The sequence below is a fragment of the Hyperolius riggenbachi genome, chromosome 12, assembly GCF_040937935.1.
Source record: "Hyperolius riggenbachi isolate aHypRig1 chromosome 12, aHypRig1.pri, whole genome shotgun sequence".
NCBI classification, from domain to species: domain Eukaryota; kingdom Metazoa; phylum Chordata; class Amphibia; order Anura; family Hyperoliidae; genus Hyperolius; species Hyperolius riggenbachi.
Genome location: NC_090657.1, coordinates 62,392,846 through 62,414,121, shown reverse-complemented (window position 1 = coordinate 62,414,121; position 21,276 = coordinate 62,392,846). Strand labels below are relative to the sequence as shown.

General features: G+C 45.5%; 1 protein-coding gene and 1 long non-coding RNA gene across 5 annotated transcripts in view; one reads left to right on the top strand and one right to left on the bottom strand.

Annotated features, from left to right (window-relative positions):
* The window catches only part of DUS1L (dihydrouridine synthase 1 like), a 36,641-nt gene extending 30,607 nt beyond the window's left edge, over positions 1-6,034 (bottom strand). Inside the window, exons 1-4 of the mRNA XM_068263020.1 lie at positions 5,680-6,034; positions 2,079-2,187; positions 985-1,035; positions 780-892 (exon numbers count right to left, since the gene is read on the bottom strand). Of these exons, the coding sequence (XP_068119121.1) occupies positions 780-892; positions 985-1,035; positions 2,079-2,187; positions 5,680-5,916 (510 nt within the window). The 5' untranslated portion in view covers positions 5,917-6,034. The remainder of the gene's footprint in view (positions 1-779; positions 893-984; positions 1,036-2,078; positions 2,188-5,679) is intronic.
* Positions 6,035-6,136: 102 nt separating this feature from the next.
* Positions 6,137-21,276, top strand: part of LOC137541624 (uncharacterized) — a 121,378-nt gene continuing 106,238 nt past the window's right edge. For all 4 annotated transcript variants that reach the window (XR_011025238.1, XR_011025235.1, XR_011025236.1 and 1 more), the window contains exon 1: positions 6,137-6,288. This is a non-coding gene — a long non-coding RNA (uncharacterized lncRNA). The remainder of the gene's footprint in view (positions 6,289-21,276) is intronic.

Genomic DNA, 21,276 nt, shown 5'->3' with positions numbered 1-21,276 from the left:
ACCGCACTCGGTATTTTCCCGGTCTGTGTGCTGATTCATAAAGATTTCCCCAGCTGCCCTTGGAGGTCGGTAAATTACTGCAGCCCATTGAGCGGTAGAATAGAGCAGTGTCTCGATTCTCTCTTTGCCCTGCAGAAATGACTCACACAGACGGCTCTCTGGCTCTCTCCACCGATGATTCAGACAGATGAGTCACACAGTCTTTCCCTGCCTGCTCAAATGACTCACAAACGGTTCTCTCCACTGATGACTCAGACAGATGAGTCACACAGTATTTCCCTGCCTGCTCAAATGACTCACACAGACGGCTCTCTCCACCGATGACTCAGACAGATGAGTCACACAGTATTTCCCTGCCTGCTCAAATGACTCACACAGACAGCTCTCTGGCTCTCTCCACAGATGACTCAAACAGACTTCGGCTCTCTGCACTTTGCATTCATCAGAAATGTCTGTAACTTGTTAACGCCTCACTAGAGGTGTAGGTAACTACCGCCAGGCTTACCGCTTGTTGCAGGCTTTATGAATTGACATTTGCTGACAATTTACTGACACGTGTTGGCGGTAACTACAGCCAAGTCGGTAATTTATCTCCCTGGTCGGTAATGTCAGCTTTTCATGCGGTAACAGCCTTTATGAATTGACACTTTGCTAAGTGGTCGGGAAAGTCTGCTGTTTTAAGCATTACCACATGAGGTAATGCTTTATGAATCGAGGCCTATAAAGGGATTCCGCTGACCAAAACGCTAGTACATTCTATCTGCTTGGGCACACCTTACCTGGCATCCAGCTTTCTCCAGCATCTTGGCGTATGCCACTGTTTTCTCAATTTCTGGGAAAACCCGGATTTTGCAGGTGACCGGCACAGACAGTTTCTGATGAGCCAGCTGAACTGGGAGGCAAAATTCTCAGTCAGTGAGCGAAGTTATAAACTTGGATACAATACAAAACAAAACAAAAAAAGAAATCAGAGAGAGAACGTACTCATCTTCTCCAGAAGATCCCACTCCTCCTGCAAAAAGGCTCCATAGTGACCTAAATAGCGAGAGAAGTGTGTATTTAATTTCAGAAACTGAGAATTCAAAAGCACAACATTCGACAAAACTTTGATTTCTCTGCTGAGCCACACACCACACCTGCTGGACATATTAGGTAAATATCAAAAACTTTTACGCAATGCTTCACATTTACAAACTGAAAGGGAAAAAAAAAACCCACAGCCCATTTAACAAAAAACAACAAAAAACAGTTCTGTTAAAGTGAACCTGAACTTCTTCTGCACAGTACAGGAGGAAAACAGGGAAATGCATCATGTATGTATTTAGAGAATCTCAGCTGCCTCAGCATAGCAGCTAATTTGTAAACACAGGATGTTAACCCTATCGCTGTTTCCATGAAAGCAGGAAGTAGACACACTGCAGATATATTGCAGGATTTGTATCAGCTGTAACAAAGAAAGGTTTTTAAGGTCGGACATACTCGCCTCCATCCTGCTGTGGCCTTCCAGCATGCATATGGGCCTGTGCTCCCACACAACGCCACCTGCATTCTTATTCCTTAAGTTGGATAAATGGCTTCTCGAGTGTATGCTAAAGTTTTTGTGTGCATGCAGAACAGTGCCCCAGCACACCTTACCACGAGCTATACAAGCCCTCTCCCGTCACCACCCAATGATATTAATTTACCTTAGGTCCAGTATTGTGCCTAGTGATCCAGTCATTCATTCATTTCCATTGTGAACTAGTGTGCCTGACTACTTTTGCTCTGTACACCTGTTGCTGCCTGGCTTAGCGAACCATTCTTAGACCTCAGTGTGTGACATTGACTCTGCCTGACCTTTGCCTGTCCCATGTCGACTGAGTAAGATTGATAGCCACCTGCCAGACCTTCATCTTTGACCTTAACCTTGCAACCCAAAATATCCTGACCTCAGAGACTCTGGTATGTGTGACTCATCCTGGTGAAATATCGATTTGACCAAACACATGATTCTGAAGCAAAGGAGTCTCCAAAAGAGAGTATACGGGTGAGGGGGTGTTCAAAAAATTCCTGGAAATGGCTAGTAATGTCACTTGTACCTCTCTTGGCAATCATCTGTGGACAGCCAAGATTCAGATCAATTCCATCGCAGTAGTCTTGAGCCAGGAGTCCAGCCTGGACAAACACTTCTGGGTCATTCGCACAAAACTAAAATAAAAACAAAACAATTTACAGTCAGTGATGCTTACACAAACTGTTATGGATGAATTCAATGTTATTATTTTATTAAAGGTTAAATTTTTTCCTAGTCCCATTCAGGCCCACTAAAGGATAGGGATTTAAAAAAAAAGATAAAAGAATTAAAAAAAAAGAAATACAAAAAACTAAAATATCACTTTAAGCGTTGTCTAGCCAGAATTGTGTATGAGCACCAATCTGTGTATAATGCTAATGTAATACAGAGGAAGCCATACATCACTCAATGTATGGCCAGATACATCATTAGATAAAACCCTCTCTGATCAGAGAGGGGTCTATTGCCCACACCTTGCACAGCGATTTCCAATAGATTTAAAAGGAAATATAGCAAAGGAATAAACTTTATCCCAATCAGTAGCCGATACCCCCGTTCCTATGAGAAAGCTTTACCTTTTCTCAAACTTATCAGGGGCGGTCTGTATGGCTAATATTGGGGTGAAACCCCTCCCACAGTGTGATGTCAGGACCCAGATCCTGACAGGTTCCTGTGTGTGTGAACCTTGTTGCATTGTGGGACATAATGGCTGTTTCCAACTGCCAAGCTACCAGTTTCTACCTCTGTGCACATTTATAGCTATCTAAAAAACAAAAAAAAAAAACCACAACAGTTTAAGGTGTGTACACAAGCACTACGGCCGCCAACAACGGGTCCATCAGACCCTCCCGTTGGGCGGACTTTCAGCCGACAACAGCGTGTGTACGCGCTGTCGGCAGAAACAGCCTTATCAGTCCGCCGACATCGCGTACACGAAAGCTACTGTCGGCTGAAAGTCCGCCCATCAGGAGGGTCTGATGGACCCGTCGTTGGCGGCCGTAGTGCTTGTGTACACACCTTTAGTCTATCACATTGTTAGTGGGCGTGGTTATATATAATGGCAGTTGGTGCGGTCTAGTGTTTTTCATGTCTGCCAGCAGTAAAGATGATGACCTGCAGGCTGATTGTGGATCAAACAATATCAACAAATTACATGGCGAATAACAATTTTTCTAACTTCTCACTTTGCAATGTAACGACTTATTTTGTCCCCCTTTTTGCTACAGTTCCTCTTTAAGCATGAAATCTTTTGAAAATTGTCCTAGTGCTGCTTGCCGGGCCACCCCCAAGTGTATAAGTACACTATAATGCCTGTGCTCAGTGTTAAAGAGAATCTGTAGCCTCCTAAAATGTCCTTTTTTTTAAGCTGGTCTTCTTAAGCATTAATAGATCAGCTGAAACGCTGGTATCCTGCGGCAAAACGAGGCTTTAATCACCCGGAAATGCCCGGGGCAAATTGCGGGGCTCCTTCCTGTTGGAGGCAGAGCTTTGAGCTGTAGCTCAAAGGCCGAACAAGGAGAGCACTGATTAGAAATGCAGTCAATAGGCCCAGGTGACTCTGGACGAGCTGCAGAGATCTACAGCTCAGATGGGGGAATCTGTCCATAGGACAACTGTTAGTCATGCACTGCACAAAGTTGGCCTTTATGGAAGAGTGGTAAGAAGAAAGCCATTGTTAACAGAAAAGCATAAGAAGTCTCGTTTGCCACAAGCCATGTGGGGGACACAGCAAACATGTGGAAGAAGGTGCTCTGGTCAGATGAGACCAAAATTAAACTTTTTGGCCAAAATGCAAAACGCTATGTGTGGTGGAAAACTAACACTGCACATCTCTCTGAACACACCATCCCCACTGTCAAATATGGTGGCGGCAGCATCATGCTCTGGGGGTGCTTCTCTTCAGCAGGGACAGGGAAGCTGAAACCTCTTGGAGTCTGCAAAAGACTTGAGACTGGGGTGGAGGTTCACCTTCCAGCATGACAACGACCCTAAACATAAAGCCAGGGCAACAATGGAATGGTTTAAAACAAAACATATCCATGTGTTAGAATGGCCCAGTCCAAGTCCAGATCTAAACCCAATCGAGAATCTGTGGCAAGATCTGAAAACTGCTGTTCACAAACGCTGTCCATCTAATCTGACTGAGCTGGAGCTGTTTTGCAAAGAAGAATGGGCAAGGATTTCAGTCTCTAGATGTGCAAAGCTGGTAGAGACATACCCTTAAAGGCTGGTAGCTGTAATTGTAGCAAAAGGTGGTTCTACAAAGTATTGACTCAGGGGGATGAATAATTACGCACACCCCACTGCAGTTTTTTTTTTTTTTTAATGTTTGGAATCATGTATGATTTCCATTCCACTTCTCACGTGTACACCACTTTGTATTGGTCTTTCACGTGGAATTCCAATAAAATTGATTCATGTTTGTAGCAGTAATATGACAAAATGTGGAAAACTTCAAGGGGGCCGAGTACTTTTGCAAACCACTGCACAGTCCCTCTCTGGTTACACTGTGGTCCACATGCACTATGAGGGGCTTACCTGTTCTATAAGGGTCTAGGACAGGCATGGGCAAACTCAGCCCTCCTGCTGTTACGGAACTACAAGTCTCACAATGCATTTGCGTTTATGAGTCATGACTGTGGCTGTCAGACTCCTGCAATGCATTGTGGGACTTGTAGCTCCTTAACAGCTGGAGGGCCAAGTTTGCCCATGCCTGGTCTAGTATGTACATATTGCCCTCTGTTTACTCTGAGGCACACCTGCACTATATTACTGATTTATATAGGTGGGTCTCCAGTATGTTTAGGGGCCAGTAGGTATATATTTCCTCTCTGGTTACTATGAGGGTCTTATAAAAGGTACCTACTCCCTCTCTGGTTAATCTGAGGCACACCTGCACTCAGGGCTGGCCCTAGACTTTTTGCCGCCTGAGGCAAATTTAGAAAAAAATTGCCATTGCCGCCGCATTACCCCCCTCGCCGAACCGGAGGGGTAGCGGGCAGGACGGGGGTGTTGGGCCTAGCGGTGAGGCCTCACCTTATCCAGGCGAGGACTCACCTTATCCACGGTCCAGCGTGCGCTCCACTGACGTCACTTCCTGCATCGCCGCCCACTGTATTCTTAGTGGACGGCGATGCAGGAAGGGATGTCAGTGGAGCTCACTCTGGAACGCGGATAAGGTGAGTCCTCCCCGCCCGTGCCTCTTACTATTGGGCATCAGCTGCTTCCTATTTAAGCTGGAGGGGAGCGCAGATGGGGGGACCCAGGCGAGGGGGTCCGACCCCCCTCCCCACCGCTAGGCCAACACCCCCGTCCTGCCCGCTACCCCTCCGGCCCGGCGGATGCCCCCCCCCCCCCGCACCCATGTACGGGCGGGTGCCGCCCCTAGAAGTTTGCCGCCTGAGGCAAATGTTTCACCCCGCCTCATGAGCGGGCCGGCCCTGCACTAGGAGGTACCTACTCCCTCTCTGATTACACTGTAGCTGACCTGCACTATGAGGGGCCGGTAGGCACATGTGCCTCCCTAGGTTATGTGTACATGCACCCCCTTGGAAGGTGGTGACAGACTTGCACTATAAGGGGCCAGTAGGCACATGCCCCTCAGCCAGGATCACGTGGCAGCTCACCTGCACTATGAGGGGCCGGTCATCAGGGCACAGCTCGCAGTACAGGTTCTCTTTGCGGTAGTTGGGGTCCCGCACAAAGACCTGGGCATGTAGCATGGGGGTGTAGCACAGCTGGGCCCCGTGCCTCCGGCTCAGCAGCCTCCAGGCCAGCTCACTCTGGTCCACCATAGGAGCCAGCACATGTCGGGCCCCCCGAAGCCCCTCTCGCCAGAAGTCCATTCCCTGCAGCCTGGCCATACTGCCGTCTCCTTCTTAGCTCTCCCCTGCCGGCTTCCACATTGCCTGGCCGCTGCCAACCAGCCAGCAACGCCGTGCCAGCCACATTGACATCATATCCGGAAACTGGCACAGGCACTTCCGCCCAGTGGGCGCTGACTTCACTCCGCGGCGCAACGCACCAATGCTTCCCCCGACAAGACAACATGCAAATTAACTGTAAGTTCCGGAATGTCTGTTTGGCGTCTCTCTGTAATCTTGTTTTTCTTCTATTATTATCATAATACTACGGCAGGTAGACATGCCAGACTTCAAATCCAATGTGCGTCATGTAAGCCTTTGCTCATAATAAGAAATTAGACGGACGTGTAGAATATGTAGGACTGTTTCCAGGTAACTTTTGAAGTATTGTTTCAAATTAGAATAGAATCTAAGGCTAAAACGTTTTTGGAGGCTACGAAGTGAGGATAGAGGACCGGTTCCCCACCCATACAAACAGTTACTCACATGGATGGTGTGTATATAGATAGATTTCAAAAGTACTGATGGAAATTTGGCGCTTATTTACTTGAGGGGGCCAGTGGGAAACCACATAGACCAACTTTGGTTGCGTCCACTAATTATAAAGAAACATTAACGCTAAAATTGCATACCTGTACCTACGGTCTACGGGCACTGGCAGAACAGGCTCATCCACCAAGCAACCTCGGTAGGTGTCTGGGGCTTACTGATTGTCAAGGGGCCCACCAGCCACCTTATCTGACTTCTCTCTACCAAAAAGACCACAAGGGGGCCTCAAATCTACCACATTGCCTAGGGTCCTATTACACCTTAATCCATCTTTGGGCTTCTGCCTCAGCTCGCACAACCTGTGTGGTTGGTGCCGTGGACAGTGTTTCCTGCTAAGTCCCCCATTTCTTACAAATTAGTGGTTACAACCAAATTGCTGTGAGCCTGGAGGGGCCGTGGGTCACCTGAACTAAACTTGCTCTGACGATTTTACATTGTTGCAGAGTTGAAAACATTTATGTGTACACCTCCCTTAATTGACTCCTGTTAAGGCTAATAACTTGTATTACTAATAACAGGCAAAATGTAAATAAGCAGAGAGCCAGACCAGCAATGTCCATTGCATACACAAATCCAATTTTGATTGCCTGATTTTACCACTTCCATGTAGGATGAAAGTTTAGCTACACAATTTGTTCAGAGTATTCAAAATCTTTTGGCTCCCACCTGTCACGAACCGGCCCCACGGCAAGCCTGCAGAGACGGTTCCCAACTGGAGGTCTGACTATTTCGACCAGATCGAGAGGTTAAGCAGCCTTATTGATGCTAACGCAAGGCTGTCACCCCTCAAGAACACTTCTCACTGCCACCACTAGCTCCTGCTAGACACTTCAACAAGTCCCACTCTGCTGTCGAGTGGTCTGCACTCAGTCCGGCGTTGCTAGCTCCTGGGGAAGTACAACTCTAATGGCTCATACACACGAGTCATCGCTGTGGCAAGAGCCATAAGAAGGAAAAAAAAAGCAGCGACAACTCGTCGCCAGGTCCTTCTGTGCAACAGCCGTACACACGGCGCACAGAGGGACACAAGTTCGGCGGAAGCTGTCGCCGAAGGTTCCCCCAAACCCCCCCCCCTCCCCCCCGCCGGAAGCTCCATACATTGTATGGAGTTGCTGTCGCTAGTCTGCATACACACGGCGGACTAGCGACAGTTGCATCGAAGTTGCGGCGACAGCTGTTGCCGGCGATTGGCCAAGTCAATCGCCTGGCGACAGCTCTGACAAGCGACGGTTCGTGGCGCGCGCCTCATACACACGGGCGACCTGTCACCGCAACTCGCGCTGGCCACGTGGTTGCGGCAACAGTTGTAGCCCGTGTGTATGAGGCTTTAATCTTCTGAACTGATTTTTTCTTTTTATAGGAAGATGGCTAGCCTGGGGCTACTCAATGTTCACATCCAGAAATCCTCTAATTTCCTTAGATGATGACATCATGGTTTGCAAAGTCCTCTGTAATCCCCGCTTGCTGGGATATGCACATTCCAGAGGTTTCCTGTTCTGCCAGACTCAATCAGTCCTGATTGTCTATTGAGAACAACAGGTAGCTGTTTACATGTATACAGAGTTCAAAGTGATGCACACTCCTTCAGCCCAACTGCTGGGTAATTGTCTAATGAAGAGTTTCCTTGCTAGAGGCTAGTTAGATATTTCCTAATTAAATGTCCAGGTTTCCTTGGGCTATGCAACGTAGCTGGTCTATGCAAATCAGATTTACATTCCTTTTTGAGAGGTGCAAACTTCCAATTTCCAGGTGGCCATTCTTCCAACCTCAGCAGCCAGGCTGTCTCTAACAGACCTACACATATGACATAGTTCACAGCAGACATAAAAGGAAAAAATATAGGACTTCCATGGATACACATTCAAATGGCTGTTATATTATACACAACATGAAACCACCCTACATGGAGGTGGTAAAATTGGCCAACCATTGGTCAATCAAAATTGTATGTGTGCACTAGGGAATTTAAAAAAAAAAAATCTGTCCAATTAAACATTTTTTTCACATACTTAAGCCTGGTACACAAATACAATTTTGTTTAGCCAATCAATGACCAGTTTCATCCCTCCATGTAGTATGAAGGCCAACAGATTATGAATGCTATGAATAGATTGTGTAGATAAAATCTCACGCTACATGGAAGCAGGGATTGTGGAGTCGGTACAAAAATCATCCAACTCTGACTCTTCAGTTTATGAAATCACCGATTCCAACTCCAGGTACCCAAAATTGCTCTGACTCCACAGCACTGCATGGAAGTGGGAAATTGGCCAATCAAAATTGGATGTGTGTGAGACACTTAAGCCAGGAATAAAAAAATCAGTTTTACTTTCCTGGGGCTTCTACCAGCCCCCTCCAGCCATCCAGTGCCCTCACAGTCACTCACAGAGCCTCCGGTCTCCCGGAACATGAAGAAGGATACACGTGGCCAAGCCTGCGCAGGTGCAGAAAGTCCGGCGACTCCCTGAAGGGGCCCGTCAGCGAAAGGAAACTAGCTGGCGGCGGGGGACTGAAGGCTCTGTGAGTGACTGCGAGGGCACAAGACGGCTGGAGGGGGTTGGTAGAAGCCCCATGAAAGTAAAACTGATTTTTTTTTATTCCTGACTTAAGTGTTCCTTTAAGGCACCCACTAACAATGCAATCTAGTAATCGGTCAGAAACAATTGGTCTTGCCCATTAACGGCCATATTCCTGGTAGCCAATTTGATCAGATTAATAGAATTGATCCATTTTTTTTATTCGATCCCATCAATCTGATCGATCAGAAATTATCAATTGCCCAGTGGATTGTATTGTTAGTGGGCAACTTAAAGCGGAATTCAACCCAGCATTTCTTCTTTGCTCTAAAAAATTATTTACAGCATATTATATACAACCAGCATTTTTTTTTTGCTAGAACAGCAATCAAAGGGTTACACACAGGACTTAAAAGTTCTGTGCAGAGAAATCTGGATGCATCTGAAGTGCAGATAATGTTATCTTGTGTTGACTTAATTGTATCAAGTGAAGAATGTGACCCATTCTCTGACTGTGCAGGAGCTCCTGGACACAGACAGACACTCAAAGCATTTCTGCCTTCAATACATAATGAATAAAACAAGTTATGAATAAAATGTAAAGTCAGCTCTCAAAGCAAAAACTGTACTTTTGGGAACTTGTAATTTCTAAATGAATAATAATACTTATGCACAAATGCAAATATGATAACCGTATGGCTTATAAAAAGTAGGAAAACATGTTTTTATTGAATTTCATGTCAGGGCTTTATACCGCTTTAACAAAGATTCTGCCCAGCATCTTCTCTCAGTCCACCATAATGATGTTAGTCCACTTTCCTTTGTAAAAAAAAAATCCATTTTGGAAATGGTGCTGAATCGGTACAGCTTTGGGTTCAGCGCTCCATCACTCACCAAATGTAGAATTGCGTCCACACATCTCAGCTCTAACAGCTCTACCCTGAGGTAAAGAGAGGTCACAGTAACACAATTGAAAAGGGGCAGGTAATAGGTGTGTAATGTGTGGAAAGGCAAGGAGGTTTGCTTCTTCCTCCTTGTCTATAGCCGAGAGGTGGCCAGTCGAATATTTCAACGAACGACTGCAGGGATCAGTGGAGCCAATTATGGAATGAAGGGTGCTGTGAATTATGTGCCAGTTAAAGGAAACCCTAGGGCAGTGGTCCTCAAACTAAGGCCCGCGGGCCGAATGCAGCCCCCTGAGGCTCTTTTACTGGCCCCCACAAACAAAATGTATTACTTATAGATGCGGTCAGCTACATCTTTAAATATTGGTTGTCCACCTATAGAATAGCAGTGCTGGCACCACCCACCCATATGGAAGCCAGAAAGCAGTAATTTGCTGGTTTCCAATAAAATTCCACATCAGGTGACACTGCTGTTCAATTGGACTACAGGTTTTCACCTGGGTATGCGTCACTGTCTGGCCCGCAAAGACATAATTTTATGTATATTCCGGCCCCCCAACAGTCTGACGTATGTTGACCCGGCCCTCGACTCAAAACGTTTGGGGACCCCTGCCCTAGGGGGACATTTGTGTTCTTTTACTTACCTGGGACTTCTTCCAGCCCCTGTAGGCTTGTAGGTCCCTAACTGTTCTCCCAGATCCTCTTCCTCTATTCGCTGCTCTGCCTAGTACAGTGTGTGACTTAGCTAAGCCGCACTACTGTGCGTACACTGGCGGCGCACCTCCTTGATCAAGCTTGTGAAATCGGAAGCGTTCTGCGCATGCGCAGCTACGAGGCTGAACGTAGTGCGCATGTGCAGACTGCTCTTTGAACAAGGAGGCATGCCGCCAAGCCAGTACATGCGCAGTAGTGCATGACTTGGCTGACTTGTTCTTAGCAAAAAGCACCACCCAAAGAAGGCCTAATTTGTGGCAAAAAAATATATAGATTATTACTGTGTGATAAGTATCGATAAAGTTATTGGAGCGTAAAAGGGAGGAGCATGATATGTGAAAATTGTTGTGTTTTTTAAAGAGACTCTGTAGCAAAATTTTCAGCCTTATTTCTTGTATCCTTTAAGTTCCTATACCTGTTCTAATGTGGTCTGGATTACTGAAGCCTTTTCTAGTTGCACTGACTCTGTAATATACCTAATCGTCTTTTCTTTGTCAAGCTATGTGGAGCCAGGGAGGAATGTTCTGCCTCTGCTGTGATAGGGAGAAGTTATGCACACCCCCTCCACTCCTGCAGGCTCTGTGTGCTTTGTTTATCCCTCACAGACAGAGCTCTCTGAGGGGGAAGGGAGCTCCCTGTCCTATGCTGAGAAGTATGAGAATTCCAGACTGGAGTGCAGATAATTCTGTATGTAAGAAACACTTGCAGTATACTGTAACATGAGATATATGCAAACATCACTTCCTGGTTAGCGGCCATGTTTTTTGTTTGTAAACACTGCCTAAAACTGGCGATTAAAAGCCAGGAGCGGGGAGCAGCGAAAATGGCAAAGAGGGGCCCAGGAGAACATAATGAATAGAATAGTATGCTTTTTATTGTAAGTAAGAATTGGAGAGCACAGATTCTCTTTAACCACTTGTCGACCGCCCACTACCTATGGGCATCGGCAAAGTGGCACCCCCAGGACCGCGTAACGTCAATCGGCGGAGGTACCTGTGGGAACTGGGTAGCCGGGGATCGCGCACAGAAGCACACTGATCCTGCCCCCTGATCGCCCACAGCACCCCTCAGACCCCCCCGATCACCTCCTCAGACCACTGTTTGCACCCAATCACGCCCCTAATCACCCATCAATCACTCCCTGTCACTATCTGTCAACGCTATATTTCAGCTTAGGTCCTAATCTGCCCTGTAATCACCCACTGATCACCTGTCAATCACCCGTCAATCACCCCGTCACCACCTGTCACTGCTACTTATCAGATCAGACCCTAACATGCCCATTGCGGCCACCTCATCACCCGCCCACACCCTCAGATCGCCCGCAGACCCGCCCTCAGATCACCTCCCAAGTGCATTGTTTACATCTGTTCTCCCCTCTAATCACCCACTGATCACCCATCAATCACCCATCAACCACCCCCTGTCACCACCTGTCACTGCTACCCATCAGATCAGACCCTAATCTGCCCCTTGCGGGCACTTAATTACCCGCGTACAACCTCAGATCGCTCTCAGACCCCCCCCCCCCCCCCGATCACCTTGCCAGTGCATTGCTTGCATCTATTCTCCCCTCTAATCACACCCTGATCACCTATCAATCACCCCGTCATCCCCTGTCACTGCTACCCATCAGATCAGACCATAATCTGCCCCTTGCTGGCACCCAATTACCCGCCCACACCCTCAGATCGCCCTCAGACTCCCCCTGATCACCTCGCCAGTACATTGCTTGCATCTATTCTCCCCTCTAATCACACCCTGATCACCTATCAATCACCCCCTGTCACCACCTGTCACTGCTACCCATCAGATCAGACCCTAATCTGCCCCTTGCGGGCACCCAATTACCCACCCACACCCTCAGACCCCCCCGATCACCTCCCCAGTGCATTGCTTGTATCTATTCCCCCCTCTAATCACACCCTGAGACACCCATCAATCACCTCCAGTCACCCCCTAGCACACCTACCCATCAGATAAGGCCCTAATTTGCTCCGTGTGGGCTCCTGATCACTCGGCCAAACCCTCAGATCCCCTTCCAATCACCTCCCCAGTGCATTGATTGCATCTATTTTCCCCTCTAATCACCCCCTGAGGCACCCATCAATCACCTCCTGTCACCACCTGTCATCCCCTAGAACACCTACCCATCAGATCAGGCCCTAATCTGCCCCTGCGGGCTTCTGATCATCCGGCCAAACCCTCACTCGTCCCACCGCAGTGACAGATTTTTTTTTTTTCTGATCACTGCTGGTCTCTACGACTTAATTGTGGCTGAGACCAACTGTTATGCCACACAATATGCAACCGCCAATACAAGAAGCTACCATGCCCAGCCTTTTCGGTGGAAACCACTCCAAGTTTCCGAAGGTAACATTTTTTGGGGCCTTCTCCTTAACATGGGTCTAGTCAGAAAGAATGTATTGCGATCTTATTGGTCTACGCACCCAATATATCACATGCCCATGTACTCTGCTGCCATGTCCAGGTCACGATTTCAGAACACCCTGCGCTTCCTGCACTTCAGTGCCAATACAACCTGTCATCTAAGAGGCCACCCTGCTTATGACCGGTACCACAAAATTCGGCCCCTCATAGATCACCTGTCATCAAAATTTGCAGATGATTATACCCCTGAACAGTCATTTTGAGGCATTTGGTTTCCAGACTACTCCTCACGGTTTTGGGCCCCTAAAATGCCAGGGCAGTATAGGAACCCCACAAGTGACCCCATTTTAGAAAGAAGACACCCCAAGGTATTCTGTTAGGAGTATGGTGAGTTCATAGAAGATTTTTTTTTTTGTCACAAGTTAGTGGAAAATGACACTTTGTGACAAAAAACAATAAAAATCAATTTCCGCTAACATGTGACAAAAAAATAAAATCTTCTATGAACTCACCATACTCCTAACGGAATACCTTGGGGTGTTGTCTTTTTAAAATGGGGTCACTTGCGGGGTTCTTTCTCCCACCCAGCATGGGTATGTGTAAAAATACACCCCAAAACTCTTTATACTATTTCTCCTGAGTACGGCAATACCACATGTGTGACACTTTTTTGAAGCCTAACTGCGCTAAGGGGCCCAAAGTCCTATGAGCACCTTTAGGCTTTATAGGGGTGTTTACAATTTAGCACCCCCCAAAATGCCAGGACAGTAAACACCCCACAAATGACCCCATTTTGGAAAGTAGACACCACAAAGTATTCAGAGAGGGGCATGGTGAGTCCGTGGCAGATTTAATTTTTATTTGTCACAAGTTACCAGAAATGGAAAGTTTTTTTTAAAAAAATTTTTTGTCACAAAGTGTCATTTTCCGCTAACTTGTGACAAAAAATAAAATCTTCTATGAACTCACCATGCCTCTTAGTGAATACTTTGGGATGTCTTCTTTCCAAAATGGAGTCATTTGGGGGGTATTTATACTATCCTGGAATTCTAGCATCTCATGAAACATAACAGGTGCTCAGAAAAGTCAGAGATGCTTCAAAATGGGAAAATTCACTTTTTGCACCATAGTTTGTAAACACTATAACTTTATTTTTTTTAACAGTTAAACTTTATTTGTTTTGTACAAGGAAGAGAAAGTGAGATACAGATTGCACAATAAAATTAATTCTGATATCAGTCATTGAATGTATACATTTTTGACAGCATTCATGTATATGTAAAGTATAATACTAATACAGTAACAGCCATAGGATAATACTCAGTCTAGAAAACCAATGTAATAATAGTTCTCTGATTACTTTTAATTTCAACATTGTGCATATGAAAGAGAAGCAAAAGGGATAGAGAAAAACAAAGGGTCAAGAAGACCAGAGAAGAAAAGACGTAAGAAGAAAAGGTTGCCCCCCCCCCCCCCCCTTCCATAATTTTTATATTTCCTTCCTTGCCTGAAAGCAGAGTATTCTGACCAAGGTCTGCTTATTTTTTGAAAGAGTAATGTCCTTGAAATGTCCCAGCAACAGGACAGATATTGTGAGAGGTAGAGAGATTTGTAGCAATCTATTAATCAGTGCAAGGACATCCCTCCAAAATGAGGCAATCCTGGGGCATGTACAGAATATAAAATGCTATAACTTTTACCCAAACCAATAAATATACACTTATTGGATTTTTTTTTTATCAGACATGTAGCACAATAAATTAAGACAAAAATGTATATAGAAATTTTACTTTATTTGAAAAATGTCAGCGCAGAAAGTTAAACTTTTTTTTTTTTTTACAAAATTCATTTCTTTTTTGATGACTACAATAAAAACTAAAAATCATAGCAGCAATAAAATAGCACCAAAAGAAAGCCGTATTAGTGACAAGAAAAGGAGGTAAAATTCATTTAGGTGGTAGGTTGTATGACCGAGCAATAAACCGTTAAAGCTGCAGTGGTCTGAATGGAGAAAAAGTGTCTGGCCCTTAAAGAGACACTGAAGCGAAAAAAAAATATGATATAATGAATTGGTTGTGTACTATGAATAATTACTAGAAGATTAGCAGCAAAGAAAATATTCTCATACTTTTATTTTTAGGTATATAGTGTTTTTTCTAACATTGCATTATTCTATAATATGTGCAGATTACACAACACTCAGCATTCAAAATGATTCTTTCAGAGCAGTCTGTGAAGTAATGACCTCTCCTCTAGCAGAGAAAAAGTAAACAGTTTAGATAACAGCCCTCTCCACGACTAATGCTGGATACACACCATGTGTTTCCGCGTTCGATGCGGCCGTCGATACGCGTCGATTCGATTATTTCCGACATGTCCGATTCAAGCTTCGATGGATCGTTAGGTCGATTTGCCATACTTTACACGGCAATCGACCTAAAAATCATCGAAATTCGTTCGGAAATGCTCAGAAATAATCGAATCGACGCGTATCGACGGACGCATTCGACGTGGAAACTCATGGTGTGTATCCAGCATAACTTAGTCGGAGAGCTTAATGGCTTGTTTGCATAGAGATAACAACTGGAGTTTCTCAACTCTTCCTGTTCTGGAAACAATTAGACTGATGTATCTGATCTTAATGTTTTATTTCTTAGCTGTACTACACATACAAATCATAATATCATAATTTTTTTTTTCGCTTCAGTGTCTCTTTAAGGGGTTTTAAGACTGCAGTCCTTAAAGGGGAACTTCAGCCTAAACAAGCATACTGTCATTAAGTTACATTAGTTATGTTAATTAGACTAGATAGGTAATATATTTTTTTACCCAACCTGTTTTAAAAGAATAGGCAAATGTTTGTGATTCATGGGGGCTGCCATCTTTGTCATGGGGGCAGCCATCTTTTTGGTTGAAAGGAGGTGACAAGGAGCAGGAGACACAGTTCCAACTGTCCTGTGTCCTGATAACCCCTCCCAGCTGCACACGCTAGGCTTCAAATGTCAAATTCAAAATGTAAAAAAAAAAAAAATGTGCACCAAAACAGCAGAACGAGAGCAACAACATCAGAAATCCCATCATGCTTTGCACAGCATCAGGGGAAAAAAGCCCGGGCAGTTTTCTTCTGTGCAGCTAAAATGAGGCTTGGATAAGAGAAACAAAGTTCTGATGCTGTAAAACTGTTAAAGAAACACCAGGCCTTTTCAGTGCTGCTGAGTTGATTTTTTAGTCCGGAGGTTCACTTTAAGTGGGAAAATAACCTGTGGTAGGGAAGTGGTCGAGGACACATGCCAATATGCACATTTTTTTTATTGACAAACCTCACTTTAGGTATACTGTAAGGCCTCATTAACCTCCTTAGCGGTATGTCCAACACTGTGTCGTGCATACCACTCACCTGCCTCAGGAGTCCCCCAGGGTTAATGTAAAAGCTTGCATGGCTGCAAAACCTTTAGCTAGTATAAGTAGCCGCCACCCTTCCGATCGCCCCCTGATCACCTGATCCAGCCACTTAATTTGGCAGCGCTTCCAAACAGAGGCTGCACCCGAATTGACTACCTGCAATAGATGTGCAGAGCTCCACAATTGTGGACTAAAATACACAACATGCATTCAAAACAGGTACAGCAAAGGAGGACGTTAGCTTTAGTATAAATATGTGCACAAATTATTCCCTACTAGACTTCCCAACGGCGGTGACGGGTCCTCTCGGGGAAGACCTACCGATAGTCTAACGATAAAAACATGATTTTTTCCTAGTGCTGCTAGTCATAAAATGGTATACACATTTCTCTCAAACATGCATCCATGTGCATCAATTTGCATTCAAATTATAGATTAGGACTAGTACATGATTTGCATCTGATTTGCATTCAAGGCAAGTATTTAGCCCTGTGGGGCTCTGCATGCCTCTGTTAGTCTACAATTCAGTTGCAGCCTATGAGCGCTGTCATTTGTTTGATGTCTGTTTGAGAAAAATGTGTATTTTAAAAATGAATCAGAAAAATCCACCACTCCCGGTCGACTCATATTGAAAAAAAACCTGGACATTTCTTGCTCGAATAGAAAAAAAAAACCTTTTCCGATTTTTCTGTACAACCGATCGTTTTAACAAACTTGTGTAAAATTGAATTTTTTATTGTATGATGTGTGGTCACCTTATGGCCTGGGGCCAACTGGCAGCGCTTTTCCAGAAATCGCAAAACACTTTTCGCTTTTCGCTTTGCGGCCATTGAATGTCATCAATACGGGGGCGTGGCCAACTAATGGCGGAGTAAGACGCACACTGCAGAGCTCCCGGCGGCTAAGGCAGATCCCCATGCATCTAGAGCTACAACTGTAGTTTCCTAACCACACATTATGCCTGGGGGACCCTGGGTCACTAGAAGCAGCAAAAAGAGGCAACAAAGGGACAGGGCACGCGGCCAGAACATCCAGAAATACCTCCGAGACTTGAACGCGGGCCCTGATATGCTATCCAAGATGGCGCCGGCAGCTACGGGGAACAGTGATGCGAGGGCGGACGAAAATACACCGCCGAAATCCACACCGCCAAAATCCTCCAAAGGATCAGAGGCATCCTCGCAATCGTCCTCCCCGGTAAGTCTGCCCGAAGAGGGAAACCCATCGCCAACTTTCCACATAGAGGGAGAGCGTGAGATAACGGGGCCTAGCCAGCGCCAGACCATGAAGGCCGTAGCAGACTTGAGAGCACAGATAAACAACTTACCCACGAAAGTTGACCTAGAGTCCTTCGCCAGCCGCATTGAGCAATCCTTCCGAAGGGAGATAGATGAAATCCATAAGGACATCACTGCTATCGGTCACCGGGTGATCAACCTGGAGGAAAGACAAGATGGCGCAGATACTAAAATGGCGGCCATGCAGGACAAGATTACCAAGCAAGATAAACAGATTGAGTCGCTTATCTCCCAGCTAGACGACCAGGAGAACCGCTCCCGTAGACAGAACGTAAGAATTAAGGGTCTCCCGGAAGCCACCAGAACCGAGGACCTGAAAACAACAGTTACAGATATCTTTAATATGATACTGGAGAGGCCGGCGCAGTCTTCCATAGACATAGAGAGGGTACACAGAGCCCTCACCGCCAAAAAGCCTGACACCAATCGCCCAAGAGATGTCATATGTCGCTTATTAAGATTCACAGATGTGGAACTTTTACTACGCACTATGAGGGACAAGGACTTTCTGGAGTTCGATGGGGCCCGTATCACACTATTCCCAGACCTTTCATGGCGCACGGTGTTACAACGCAGATCAGTGAAACCCCTACTAGAGGCCATCAAGAAGAAAGGGGGCTATACAAATGGGGATACCCGTTCGCACTAATAGCTACAGTCGACGGAATAACAGCGACCCTCCGCACTAAAGATGACTTGCAACAGTTCATCGATGAGTTAAATCTCCCCCCCACGGATTTCATTGATTGGAGGTCCCCACAAGACATGGTCCCACGCCCACAAAGAGAAAGATGGCAAACTAAAGAGCCCAGAAGAAAGAGAGGGCCACCGTCCTCCTCTCAGGAGGGATCACCAGCGTAAACGATAAGTACAGGCCTTGTTTGACGTTGTCCTTTTTTCCTTAAGTTTTTTTTTCTATGCTTCGCCTGTCCTTCGGGGCAGGGTGTCCGAGGACCCCCTGGAAACTTTTAGGCCTTTGCATTGACATGATTAGGCGGCAGCCTGACTGTATATCTGCAACATAAACAGTTTTGTGGAATGATCAATGCTTAAAATCCGAGGAACGTTTTCTTTAATATGCAGGGAAAGACTTAAGCAGCAGATCTCTCATAAGTGAGGGTCCGCATAAAAACTGGCAGCCATGTCGGGAGAGATGCTGTAAGACTACCCGGAATGTCATCTTTACAGAGGAGATTGACCCCCATTAGGGATCCCCTAGTTAGGGGAAAATACGCTGTTTTCACACTAAACAGCCAAATTCTAGATAGTGATTTGCTAAGCCTACTTATGGGCTTGTTATTTTTGGATATGTTATGTTTAATGTTGTTCCTAGGTCACAGGTGTCGCAGTGTCTCTCAGGTTCTCTCATGGCAGTGACTGCTCTGAACAAACTTAGAGTCCTGTCATATAATATACGCGGTCTGTGTTCCCCGTGCAAGAGAGGAAGGCTGTGGACTGACGTTCAACGCCTCCAGCCTCATGTCCTCTTTTTACAGGAAACATATTTCAGGGATGGCTGTATACCACGTCTTCCACACCACAGATTCTCACAATGGTTCTTCAGTAACTCACCTATCAGGAGAGCCAAGGGAGTAGCTTTGGCTATAGCCAAGGGTCTGCCACTACAGGTTCTGGCGACAGATAAAGATGACATGGGCAGATATGTCGCAGTAAAGGCACAGCTGAGAACCGAGAGGTACACCTTTGTCAATGTTTATGCCCCCAACGTACATCAGGTCCCCTTTTTCAGAACAATCTTTAAAAGAATTAGAGCATTTGCTGAAGGGGTCCTGGTGTGCGGGGGAGACATGAATATGCTGTGCAGCCCTGGTAGAGATTCCTCCACAGGCCTCTCCACTCTCCCACATAAAACGGTAAAAGAATTCACCCAACTGATGAAAACGAATCATCTGATTGATTCTTGGAGATACCTTCATCCTCTAGACAGAGATTTCTCTTATTATTCACAGGTGCATAAGGTATACACGAGAATTGATTCTATCTGGGTTGATCAGTACTACCTTCATAAAGTGTCTCAAGCAAAAATTGAAAATATTACAATATCTGACCACGCTGCAGTGTGGATCGATCTAGAATTAGGGCCTACTGGCACAAGGGTAATGCACTGGAGATTAAACGAAAATTTATTAGACGACTTAGAGGCCTTCCAGAAAGTGGAAAAGGCAATGGTAAACTATTTCAGAGAAAACTCATCAGACGAAGTCTCTAAATGTATTATTTGGGAAGCACACAAGGCAGTTGTCCGGGGGGAGTTGATTTCCCAGGGGGCGAGGAAAAAAAGGGAAGAACAGGGGATGGAGCTTAGAACCCTGGATAGAATCAATTCTCTAGAACAAGCACACAAAGCATCCTCAGACGCAGAGGTGGAGAGAGCCTTGAGGGAGGAGAGACGGGCCCTGCTTAAACTGCTAGACAATAGAACTAAGCAAAGGCAGAAAATATGGTTTAACACTGTATATGAATACAGTAACAAATGTGGAAGACATCTAGCAAACAGCATGAGGAAAAAAAGGGAAAAAAATTACATACATAAGCTCAAAGACCGTAAAGGGAATATGGAGTTCCAGGCAGGTAAGATAGCAGGTCTATTCAAAGAATACTATACAGAGCTCTACAATATTCAAAAAAACCTACATACCAGTAAAGCTGATATCTGTAAACAAAAAATTAAAGATTATCTACGGAAGGTCCAGATGCCCTCTTGGTCAGAAAAATGGTGCGCAGAGCTTGAACAGGCAATCACTGTACAAGAACTAAGGGGGGTCCTAAAAGATACCCCTAACGGCAAATCACCTGGCCCAGATGGCTTCACTAAAACATATTACTTAACTTTTGCCAAACACCTATTAGAACCATTAGCAGAGGCCCTGAACAGTCTAAGGGAAGGTGGAAAGTTCCCCGCCCAGAGCATGGAAGCTCACATTGTTGTAATTCCCAAGGAGGGGAAAGACCCTGCCTTGTGCCAAAGCTATAGACCTATATCGCTAATCAACCTAGACATAAAACTCTTCTCAAAAATCCTAGCCAATAGGATCAAAGAAGGTATTCCGGCCCTGGTTCACCCTGACCAAATAGGCTTTGTAATGGGGAGAGAAGCCAGAGATAACGCTGCTAAGGCACTAAACATAATTCATTGGGCTTAACTGCAAAATATACCCCTAATTTTATTATCAACTGATGCAGAGAAGGCCTTTGACAGGGTGAATTGGGGCCTAATACAAGAAGTGATAGATCATATTGGCTTGGGACCCGGCATGCAGTCCTGGATTAATAGCTTATATAGTAACCCCTCAGCTAAAATAAGAGCAAATGGAGTCATATCAGAAGGTTTTGGGCTATCAAATGGCACAAGGCAGGGGTGCCCCCTCTCCCCTCTTCTGTTCGTCCTAACCCTGGAGCCCTTGTTAAGAAGCATACGTATGAATCCAGCCATAGGGGGATTAAATATCGGATCCCAAACCTGTAAACTATCGGCATTTGCTGATGACATTTTATTATATGTCTCAGACCCACTCACATCACTCCCTAAAATTATTCAGGAATTTGATGAATACGGGGAAATAT